The sequence below is a fragment of the Spodoptera frugiperda genome, chromosome 27 (genome assembly GCF_023101765.2).
Source record: "Spodoptera frugiperda isolate SF20-4 chromosome 27, AGI-APGP_CSIRO_Sfru_2.0, whole genome shotgun sequence".
NCBI classification, from domain to species: Eukaryota; Metazoa; Arthropoda; class Insecta; order Lepidoptera; family Noctuidae; genus Spodoptera; species Spodoptera frugiperda.
In genome coordinates, this window is record NC_064238.1 from 8958504 (window position 1) to 8971420 (window position 12917).

At 33.4% G+C, this 12917-nt stretch overlaps 1 protein-coding gene across 4 annotated transcripts in view; it reads right to left on the reverse strand.

Moving 5' to 3' along the window:
- The window catches only part of LOC118263545 (roundabout homolog 1), a 60814-nt gene that overhangs the window by 12537 nt on the left and 35360 nt on the right, over positions 1 to 12917 (reverse strand). For all 4 annotated transcript variants that reach the window (XM_050705505.1, XM_035575605.2, XM_035575606.2 and 1 more), the window contains one exon: positions 6577 to 6710. In XM_050705505.1, the coding sequence (XP_050561462.1) occupies positions 6577 to 6631 (55 nt within the window). In that variant the 5' untranslated portion in view covers positions 6632 to 6710. The remainder of the gene's footprint in view (positions 1 to 6576; positions 6711 to 12917) is intronic.

A 12917-nucleotide genomic window follows, 5' to 3' on the forward strand; every position in this document is an offset into this window, starting at 1 on the left:
ATTTAAGGAGAACGACACGCGGCCAGCCAACACCAAACTGTTGCAACTCCGTTTGAACTAATCCGTTAATGTTTTTTGTCGGTTGGAAATTGATAGCCCTCACTCACACGTGAACTAATAAACTTTTAGAGCATTCGATTGCTCTCAGTTCAATCGATTTGGGTTTATCGATATGTAAACTATCGGTACTTTTAATTTGATATACTGATATTGCAATAAAGCCATCACTAGACCCCTAATACAACGCTACGCTCCCAATACGAAGCTGTAAAATCCCTTTGATCTTTCGCAGTTAAACTTATTTACGCACAAAAAACTCATTGCTTCATGTAATTACGTAATTACAAAGTGAGTGAACATTTTCAAATGCCCATAACTGCCAGAACTGTCACCCCAAGTAACTTGATAGCCGTTTGAATTTCGAATATCTAATTCTAATGGCAGTGATTGGCTCCCTTAGGAGGTAATCATGATTTTTCGAACGAACACGTGTTCAATTTTGGAACCCTTTGCAATATGAGGCGCTTGACGTTATTAGTTGCCAGTGCGTCCGCGACATTACGACTGACTGCATGTCCGTAATTAGTGCGAAATTAAAACATATTTTTCCGAAGTTGCTTTGTTCTTTGTTCTATCCCCCGGCAGTTAGCAGTTATAGCAACACTGTTTGAAGTTATTGTCACGAATGCTGTTACGCGTTTAATTAATTTATGCAAAGTTTTTTTTTTGTTACAATAACGAATATTATAGTAAAGCGACGTCGAATTTTAACCCGTAAAGGTTTACTTGTACTCCATCTAAAATGTTAAAATACAATGTAATCCGCGTCATATAAATAAATCTCGTCCAAAAAAGGTCCTAATGAAAATAATAACAATAAAACCCATTATCTACCTTTAGCGTTTTATTAGAAGCGTTTTCACACATTCGTTGTAACATTAACACGTGGAACTGTCGCTGTGATGGTTCGAATTAAATGAACTGAGAACACAAACGGCCAAAAGACACGCTTAATGAAATAACACTTATATTTTACGGTGCAAAAAACACGAACATGTGCTAAGAATTAGCCTGACGGATGGACGGATTACTGAAATGTGTTTTTCGTGACTATGTTTGTCTTGTAAGGCGTCTAATGTACGAAGGGACAAATTGTTGACACAGTGTCATCTTTCTTAGGGACCGATACCTGGTAGGAACTAGGGCAGCGATCCGTGCAATAAATGACAACGAATTTCGCTGTCCAAATCTTGTTCTGCGACATGAAACTTTACGGTGACGTGACAGAGTTGTGTTTCGTTTGAAGTTTATGTTTTCGTGGTAAAGTTTGTTTGGTTTAGCTAGGTGTAACCGTTTCACAGTGGTGTTTACGGAAATGCGTCGGCGACAGTCGTACCGTCTCTAAAGGACGGTTTGTTGTTCTGTCTGTTCGGCGCGTGGGCAGATGGAATAACAGATTTTGATACAACACAAAAAGTGCTTAGATTTTAGATATACGACTCTCGTAATGCCGAATCTTTCATGTTGTATTGTGTTAAAAACACCTACAGCTATTGTAGTTTTGGAATTATAATACGCTATAAAATTTTTAGATGGTCAAACATCGGTTGTTAGAAAAGACGTCAAATAAAGTAAGGTGAATAATTGAATATTTTATATGAAATCTATTCTTTGGCCTCGGTAACAATCATGATGAAAATAGGTGAGGTTTTTTATATGAAAAATAAACAGTCGGCATAATGATTGAGCCTCGTGATTTACGTTTAGCATATAACATCACAGATTTCATTCTTGAAGTAGTAAACAAAAAAATCTTAATCTTACTAATATTTTAAATGCAAAAGTTTGTGAGTTTATGTGTTTGTGTGTATGTACTCAATATAGTCAAAACGGCCGTAGGGTTCGGTGTGAAATTTGGAACAGGGGTAGATTATGGTCTAGAATAACATATAGGATACTTTAACCCTCACTGGGACGCGGGCTAGCATAACACATAGGATACTTTTAATCTCAAAGCCACTGGCAGAAGCTAGTGTTTAGTTTAAAACACATTTTTTGCCAGTTCTTATGAAAAAAACTAGAACAAACGCGCTCTAATGTACCATCCTTTAAAAATCCATTCGGCGAGTCTTTCAAATAAATTAGCCTTCATTGATCTCTTATCGAAAGAAAAAAAAAATAAAACTCCTACCCGTTAGTGCTAGCTGAATAAACGGGTCCGAGGAAACTAAAAAACAGCTTCCAAAGAGGTTTAAATAGAAGCTTCAAGATAAAATACAAAATCGGAAGCCATTATTTAGAACCAGGTACTCTTTATCCGAAAAAAAAAACAAAAAAGGTAGTTTGCAAACTCAAATGTTATCTGATCTTTGAAACAAAAAAAGTTCTTGAAAGGCGCTCCTTGCTTACTGATTAGTTTGCAACGACTATATTTAGATTGTAGATAAGAAGTTCGCTGTGATCTTTATATAAAGTCTTTGCTATACTATAAATATACTCTAGAAATCTTAGGATTGTTAGAAATGTTGACTTACGGCCGAAATTATTAAAATCTTTTAATCGATTTTAGACATTAGTTGTGTCGATTTTAGACGAGTTTAGTCTATAAGAGTCTGATATTCCCTGTCGCCTCATCCAAGGCAAGAGAAGTCATTGGATGATTTTCCCCCCTTAAAAAAATCCTTTATAACAACTATCGAAAATGTTTGAGTTTGTAGATCTATGTCTTCATATAGGTTTTGTAGACGTAGTAAACTTTAGTAAAATAAGCATAGGTATAGCTATGAAATCTGTTTCACAATAAACGATAGTTTTGTAAACCAAGTTGTGACTAAGTACTGACAATTTGTTGGCACCGTCACTACATTGAGACTTGGTCAATAGTGTTTTGTTGATGTCGACTAGTTTATTTAGTGAGAGCGACAAAATATGGGAGTCCTTACCGCGCTCGTTTCATGATTTCCCAAGAAGTATTGCGTGGGATATCCATATTTATTGGTCTTTCAGATGTTATAAATGTTGTAAACTTAGAAATAAATTACACCTGCTTACATTATTTTGTCATGTTCTTCAGTAGTAAAGTGACTTAAAATCATTTCCATGTTCACAACTAATTTCAACTTTCATTGTTTCCATTTACCTACGCCAGTCAACAGCAGCTCATATTGCTCTATTGTAAAAAAATATGGCCACTCAAATTCAAAATATGAACGCGGTCGATTTCAGTTATAATTTAACGAACAAAGCTCAATTTACATTGATTTACATGGAGTTTATAACAAGCGGAATTGTGTATTTTATTATTTTTCTGCCAAAGAAAAAAGTATTTTATTGAGGGTCACACACACGTGTCAACGTTCATAAACGTCATAGCTTTGTGTAGGCATTCCAGATTCGAACCGTTTTTCAAATGTCGAACAATGAAGTACACTAAACGAATAAATCTATTGTATCCTGCCTGCTATAAAACAACTTTTTTTTGTATTTTTGTACTTACAAATCCAGCCAGTATGCGCAAAACATTTTTGTGTTTTTTTCGCTTAGCTGATTACCGATCATGAAGGTTTTAGCAAAATTATTATCAACTTAGTTCGTACAACGTATAACCGATATTTCATATATTTATTTAAAACACTCTAAAATTATATTTTTAAACATTACTTATAAAAATAAAAAACAAAATAACATTTAAAAATATAAAAATAGGAGCCGACCAGTAGCGGGAGCATGGTCCAAGCTACCGGTGGTTAGGGCTCCAAAGACAGAAACCTCCTCAAAATACGTGCCGTTTCGAGGAGTACTGCCTTCTGCATCAGGCCCTTGATCCATCCGCCCAACCCCAGCCTCCTAAGGTGGTTGTCGAGGCTGTTGGGTATTAAACCGTTGGCCGACACGACTATCGGCACAACGTCATAGCCGAATCCACATTCCACATGTCGACAACCTCGTGAGCCAAGTCAAGATATTTTATTTAATCGATATTTTATTATTATGTTTCAAAAACTAAAAAAAAAAACTTATAACGTATTTGTATCGAAGCTTTTGGCGTGTATTTGTACTTTTTACCCTTCAAAGTATGTAAAACAAAATTTAGTTAGACAGAGCACTTTGCAGCTCTAACCTATCTAGATTGTCTAGTGCGTTTTTACGCTGTAATTCAATTTTACCGTAAACCCTATTGACAAGAGCTATCGAACAGAGACAACTCCATTAAAACTCGAAACAATCCATTTAAGGCGATGCGTAAAACAATGAAATTTTAAAACTTTTACTGAACTTTTAAAAGAAATGGCCTGTATTCGGAATTCAGTCAAATAAAAAAAGTTTGATTTCAGAAATTTTAATGAATATTTTGATACTTACGTTCATATTTTAGATACCTATAACTGATACTGCTGTAGGTATATGAAGTCCCTTTTGCAACCATAATTTTTTGCTACATTTACGTCTTGTGTAACAGTGTTTGGGTTTTGCACAAAAATGTTACATTTCACGAAAATAATATGTCAGTGGAAAATCATTTTGTCACACTGTCATTGTATGAAAAACTTTTTTGCTGTGTCAAAGTGTCACATTAGTTCCAAAAGTAAAGCATCGTTTAACATTGGCTTAACTTCTTTACGCTTTGATGAGCCACTTGTGTGGGGTCTGTTAGAGAAATAATAGTACCCTGTTTTTATGATTTATGAACTAACACTGCATTTGCATTAAAAATAAGCAATTTTTAGAACAATAATGGTCTAAAGGGTACTTTCGCAAAATTTTATCAAATTCCGTTCATCTGTTCGGGATGATAGTGTGGTTCTTTTTTTAGCATACATTTTGTGTCTTAGTTCAACTTTAAAGGACAATATCATAAAAATCTATTGTATTGTTAGTGTTTAAAGGACCAATTTTATTATAGTTATAATTTCTGAATACTCTGACCAAAAATACTCTACTGACCATAGTCAAAATAAATAACTTCGGATCGACCTCCATTTTTACCAGCATGACAATGACCAGATACGGTGTTTTTCTACGCTGTTGATTGTAAAATATGCGATAGACAGATGCGGGATACACATGTGTTTTGTTAACCTAATGAGATTTGTCAATAAGTTACGCTTCCCGCTTTGTATTCGTCCCCGGAGTATCATTTACTGTGTTTATTTGTAAAACACGATTTTAACGCTTAAAAACGCGGTCTGTTTTTTATTGAGTGTGAAACGTTCTTTAGCTGTTTGTTATTTAATTAGGTTACGGTTTATGAAGTACAATTTTGGAGACGTTAATCAACTAATTAAATGCTGTACTTTAATATTTATTTCCAAAATATTTATTTGCATGTTTTCATTTGATCAAAATCTCAATATTATAGGTTATATGTAGCATACCGTAGTAGACCTAGTATTTAAAGCAAAGAAGCATTTAATGTTGATTAACCATACTAAACAGTACCTATTCATAATAAAATTACACAAAAATCGCATCCCACAACAATTTCATTACACTAACAGAATAAAACTTTCTCCTCACACCCCAACGAACAAAAATAAGCCAATTATCAGAACACAAAACTGAAATTATCCACAAGAATTGTAATGTCAAGGTTCACCTCTAATAGCCTTGGTCCCAGGGGTGTCGCTCCCCAGACATTTAGTGCCTTGCCGTACCATCTTAGAGTCGTGGCACTACTGCCACTAAAATAACCGTGTCACCCCTATTGCACTTAAGTATTTATGTATTGAATAGGGCTGGTTTGATGTGGATTTGAAATAGGAATGAAATGTGGACTATTTTTGCAATGGTTAGTTTCTTTTTGATCGAAATTTCTGACGTATCTACGAATTTTTGTGTGACTGGGTCAACTATTTGCAACCCTATATCATTCTGGTATCCATTTTCTCGGCGAGAGATATTATAGATTATTTTTTAATTCTTTGTATGTGTTTATTTATACAACGTGTAACAAAAAGGGGGTATAAATATCAATTGCACGGTTTCTAGATAACATAACAAACGATACGGGAAGGGTTTTTTAAACTCATGTTTTAATGGTACCAAGTTATGAATTTTTGAAATCGCGCCGGCGCGCAAATCAAAATTAGTTAGACAGGTACTAGGCGATCAGATTGACAGAAGAAATGTTTCGTAATATTAGCGAGTGATCCCTGTAGTGTTGTGACACGTTTGTATGATTTGAAATCAAGAATTATGCGATACCAAGTATTTGGTACAATTTTTTTTTAAACGTATTTTAAGCTGAAACTTTGTGTAGAGATACTATTCAACCTGTATTCATCAGGGCTTCTTGATGTATATGTGTATTTTGTTACACGTTGTATAACATTTTTTTCATAAAACCCCTTAGGTATAAGTTTTTTTGCATTTAAATTTACCAGAGCAGTTAGCAGAGCGCGTTCGGCGCTCTGATTGGTTGGTATATTCGAGCCGGTCAATCAGAGCGCCGAACGCGCTCTCGTTTCGATTACTTTAAATGGAAAGCAAACTCAACTCTACTGACCACAATTAATACAAATTAATCTATACACAATAATATCTACAAAAATTAGGTGATTAAATGAAAGATCTTACCTGAGCAGAAGCATATCAGTCCAAGTAAAGACGTCACCAAGGTGAGGATATCCATGATGGAGTGACTACCACATCTTCAGCTTGACGAGTGATGTTGAATGAAGGTGACCTTCATTTTCTTGTTCTTCATACATCTGTAACAAGAGAACGTAACGTTAGTACATATTTTAATGTAATTTTTCAAGCATTGGTCTTTTGACGTGTAACCTTAGAGAAAGAAATGTTATTATGAAACCTGTACACTCTAAACAGGGTCCCCTTTTGCTTAAGTCGATTTTTAACGTTTTCCTACCATATCGTGGATGCACTAACGAACACCCTACCTAAATGTGTGGGCATTTAAATAATAACATAACAAAATTCAACAAAGCATCAATAAACTCCAAATTATCTGTACTTCAAAAACAAATTTAACTACCTCCATACAAATTACTCCATTTTTCGACCCAAAATAAACACCTTGAAAATTTTATTTAAATAGCCGCTCTAATTTTGTTAAGTTCATCAGTTTTGGGCCTCTCCGTAATTTAGTTTGGTTACACGTTGGATTTCGTGAGACCCCTTTTTGGGCCTTTATTCAATAATATAACGAGGTAACAGGACCCGTGGGCCGGTTGTTGTAAATTTGAGGAAAGAGTTCCCTCTCCCATCTATTTATTATTTTACACGGATGCCTTGGTTGGATGAAAATATTGATTCTTTTATCTGTTTTATCTTTCGTCGATGACTAGGTCGGTTGTTTTGGTGATTTTAAGACACAAAGGCTTTTATAGATTAAGTCAGAAATTGCCTTTTTGTTGTACTCTCGTGAATAGATACTATTCCATTTCTAAAATTCAACATTCGTCTAAGAACGCTTTATGCGTTTTACGATTACTTATTTGCTTTTTAGTTCTAGACTCCAAAAAAGATAGAAGACAGAAGAATAGAATACAGTAATCTATAATACGTAGTACCGAGAACGTCAGAGAATACGTAAAATACATTTCATGAGTATCACAATCCTTAGTGTATTGTAAAAGTTAATTGTCATTGTTAAATAATATTATCATGCATTCACTAATGTGAGTACACTGGCAATTTGCCAGATTTACTCGTATTCAGCACGAATTTATGCAACCAAAACCTCTTTGCGACAGGCTGCTTAAATTGTAAGTACGTATGTAAAAGCACTCCACTTATGAAAGTCTAACGATAAAATTGTTTTGGAATTATAATTTCTTTAGATTTTTATAAGTGTGCCATAATATTTCAATTCAGAATCAGTTCGAATTGTATGTTATGGACTGAAGATAAACTTAAAGTTATACAAATAATAATCAACCTTAATTGTATTTGAAATATTTTTTTATTTTCATTAAATATTCTTTAGGAACCAATTGGGAATAGAATTGTGAGTTCTCATCTACTTCTAGTTTGAAGTACCGTAAATATTACAAACACATCACCAGTATAATAACAAATTCATAATATTTACACCAATAGTAAACATTCAACTACTTGAGTTTGAGTGATTGCAAGACCATCAGTTCGATGCCGGTTGCGCAAAGACAAGTACAGTTTTGAAATTCCTAATAATAACTATGACTTCACCCGTTTATACACTTCATTGAATAAATAAACAAAAATAAATATGGTGACACTTTTCCTGCATAAATGTAAACAACTTCAAAATATTTATTTGGATTGTCAAGAAGAGTAAATAATTCTCGTCAAGTCTTTTCGAAACTCTTAAATCTTTACAGAATGACTCATTAGAAGTATTTATTGGTGAAATATAAACTGAAATTGTGTATTTTGGGAGCTTTAAATAAAGCGTAATTAGTTACCTAACCCTTGAGTCACTGGTAATTTTACTTGTTTTGCCTCATCAATCGTATTGTAATACATAATTATGCCTAGATTACTTGTATTTCTACAACAATCATTATTATTACAATTCAAACATAGTTAAATATTTATACATAAATTATATATAATAAGTACGGTACTGTATCATCCGCAAATGTCACGTCAATTAACTACTTTTGTAAGTATAAAACTTCGACATTAATTTGTAATTTTTATCAACTTTCTTACATAATTGTCTATATTTGTATAGATTGCCATGAATATATTTTCAGAACTAACATAACTCAAATGGGCTTACTAAGTTATGAAATTGCAGAATCGTTTTCAGAAATTTGACCAAAATTTATTAAACAAATATTAATTATCATACCCTAAAACTTTTATTAATATCATGTTTGTAAACATTTAATGGCGATCATTTGCCCGGATATGTAACAACATGTAGTTTTCAATAACTGTCAGAGAGTTCAGACAACTTTTCAGAAATATGTGATGTTTACAAAATCCCGAAAGGGGGCGCCTGTCGGAAGACATTAAAAATGATCATTATTAATTTCGTTTCACCTAATTTTGTGTTAAGCAACTCTTACCAACATTTTGTTTATATTAAATAGTTATTTTTTTAAACAACGTATTTTTAATTTGGTAATATACATGATGTGACAAATTGGTTGAAATTCAATCTGTTTCGTTGATCTTTTTGAAGTTTGTTAATCAAATATAAATAGAGAGCTGTTGAAAGCCCAATTTCTATGAGATTAACTAATTTACTGTGACAAAAAATTATGAATGAGAGAAGAAGTGAATTAAGCATAAAAGAAAAAGAAATTGGTTCTCTAGAAGTTAGTCTAGCCTAAAACTACTATTGTTACGACTTATAATACAAAATACATAACGGCATTAAAATAAATTCTGCAGTAACAGTTCCATGAAAATAAAATTCGTCCTTGTCGACGACCTAATTTTATTTACTTGTTTTTACTCAGATTTAAGATATGCTGTCAGTTTTTACTCAAAACGAGTTGACATCATTTAATCCTTGTGTCAAAATATACGCGTCTAAAGTAATCTGTCTTAAGCAAAAACAGGCAGGTGCATGTGAAAAATAAAAATAAGTTTGTAAAAGTCGTTGACCTAAATTGTAATCTAGAATACTGACGTAATACACTGGATTTGGAGATCTTGGAAAATCTTGATACATTATATTTTTATGCTTTAACAATCAATTTTAACTTATATTTAGGTATTGAGGTGTATTAGATGAAATGAGAAGTAGGACAGATTCAATAGGTACCTAGATGTATGTGGTAGGTATATCACGATATTACAAAATAAATCTTACGGAAACTTTACTTACTTACCCAATCAATAGAAAAGAAAACATCTTAGCCAAAATGTATGAAATACATTTCGTTAATTATTAAAACCTCATTCACTTAATTCCCTACCTACTTCAAATTGATGAACTGCGTAATTAACTCGTTCCCATAATATAATCTGTTCTCTAAGTTCAACCCATTATAACTAAAGTAGGTAGGCAAACACCCACTCGAAAATTTCGTCGAACTTCAAAATCAATCTGATGATTGACAAGGATGTTTCAATTAAAACTGACAGTTTCCATTGATCCAATAACATTGATATGTCTGATTGGTTACAAATATTCAATACCAACTTAAACGAAAAGCGATAAGTTCATAATACAGCGGAAACAAAGGATTTCACACTCTATTTAGTTTGAGTTAAGGTTAAATTTCGGGTTGTCTGATTATTCTGCGGGCACCCAATATCTGTTAACTAAAGGATTTGGCGAAATTTGTTTATGTTAAGGAGGAAACAGTAATTCAAGTTGGAGTCAAATCATAACACTATTCGAGTAAATTAATTGAATAGTTACATTATGATATTTCTGTACCCAAAGACTGTGTAATTTAATATGAAATCATTTTATACTGTAAAGAAAATAGTTTCTAATTTGAGGAACAGTAATTTAACCGAAAAACATCTGCTGCACATGATGAACATTGTGGACCCCGGTATGGCTTGAAACTAGTCGAGCTACCTCATCAAGCCGGACAACATACATAATTGATTTATTATATCTCACGACAATAAGAACATAAGAAATATCTTCAAAGAAACACAAAATCACATATAAACTTCTACCTCTATCCTTATACCACAAAACAATCACACTCACACACACACACACATATATGACCCTGATTTAACTTTTGACTGGTTCAAATTAGTTTATCTGAACTCAAGTGCTCTTGACAACTTCCGCGGCGGGTAACTGCCGCTTATTGCTGTACGATTTGATATTGTATCATATTAAATCGTGACTATATTGTTTGATTACACGAATTGAGTATGGGAGCTGTGTTTATGAGAATGGAATAAGGGTGATTTTCCACCAGAGGTTGTGGTATGTAGCTATGCTAACTATGTGATTATTTCCTCTGATTCTAAGCTATGTAGATGTGCGAGAAAGATTAGCAGCTTGAGTGTGCGATGTATCGATATTAAGTACTTTTGCGGTGCCCAATAGGGCCCATAGTTGGAACATATTACTGTTAAATTGTAGACCACACTGTACATATGGATGCATTAAAGTGATTTGATTTGATTTGAGTAGAGAAGCCATGTTTAGCACGCATCTTTCCATATAAAAACATAGTTCAGTCCATTTCCACCAGTGCTAAGCAATGCGTTCATCTATAAAATGTAAGTAAGAAATTAATTTATTTGGCAATAGAGTGAATATTCGTTTAACTAGAACATATCCGAAATACTCAAATAATAGTCCCTCCTTGTAATACCGTAAACGTATATATACCCTTTTCTAACGAGTAACTTTAATTAATAAATGAAATCCAAAGCATACATAGTACTGTAAGTGGACCTACCATTAAAAAATCTTACGTATGTTAATACTAAGAACTTTTTGTTTACTGTTCCCCACAACTTAGTACTTCTGCAACGCCGAGCAAGTTTATTATTTTGCAACTTACAGCCACAACTTACTAGTACTTGTAGCCAGTTACTTGCCTAACGTAAACAAGGCACAAGACAGTGGAACTTAGGGTCATTTCAGATTTGAATAAGATCGCGCTTTGCAATTTTAATTTCTCAGAACCCGTGTAATTAATGTTGTCCTTTTGTTTTTTTTTCTTTAGTAATGGTTGTTGCCTGATGAAAATGAGCTGTTGTGCTGATTTTAATGCTTCAGGAAAACATGGACTAGTACTATTACAATGATTGTCCAAACAAAAGGAAAACAGACAAAAAACTGCTTTAAAAAAAGAAATTAACATTCATGAAGAGTTAAAAATGAGGTCATAATTTACAAACTCATCATCATCATCAGTTGCTTACAACTATAATGAGGAGGAGAGGCTTTTCTTGTCATAATCCCTACGCATGGCAGGCGGCTTTGGGATTGCAGTTAGGTTACCTAATGAAATCCTGCTGCCCATTCCTCGGTGGTTGGACAAAATTTTAGGATACCCCGGGTACGTCTTAAAACTGGGGTAGAATTGACAAACGAATAGCTACAAATCTTTAAATCTTTTACATAATTTTATGAAAACACCAAAGAAAGTACTAAAGAAATCAGTTACTAATTAATCTCATTATAATATTAACCATCACTAAATTGCATAGCATACCTATCCCACTTTAAAATATTTACAACATCCTTCTCATAAAAATGAAATCAAAATTTTATATCACGTCCCATTTTTGTAACGTCGAAACTGGAACGAGTTGATTGGGGCCATAAGTTATTCTTTCGAAAATATTTTGATATGAAATTAGTGGCTCCTGTATTAAGATGGCTACTGAGATAAGAGATACCGGCTACACGTTGTAAATACATGGATTAAATGTGATTTATTAGGTTCCCATGTTATATCGTTTAATAATTATATTGTAATATCCTCCTCCTGCGCGTCCGTGTGGAGAAAATTGTTGTTCAGCCATGTAATATGTTGCGTTGGACTTATTCAATTAATAGGATTATAATTTGATATCTAGTACATATACTCAGTTCGCAATTTATCTAGCTTATAGACAACTTATCAGGTTTAAATGAAACTTACAGATTGCAGAAAGATATAGATCAAACTCTTTGAAAATAATTTTGAAAATCGGTTAACAAATTGCGGATTAATAGGTGAGTAATCGGTAATCGTATCGGTAGTAATCGGTGAGTAAAACAAATGATAAAAAAAAACAAACATCCGGACTGGCTACCTCATCTGAGGAGCTTTTTTTTGAAGTCGGTGAAAATAAAGGAAAGAGTGATATCACTTTAACAAATACAGCCAAGAATCAACAAATAGCTCTACCTCATCAAATGAACTACATAATTTTTCTATTAGAAAATCTTCATAATAATATGACATTGGGACATCTCACATCAAACGCTTGCATAAACACGATCAACAGCGACTAAAAATTGTCGCTCAGTATATAGGAAGCCAATA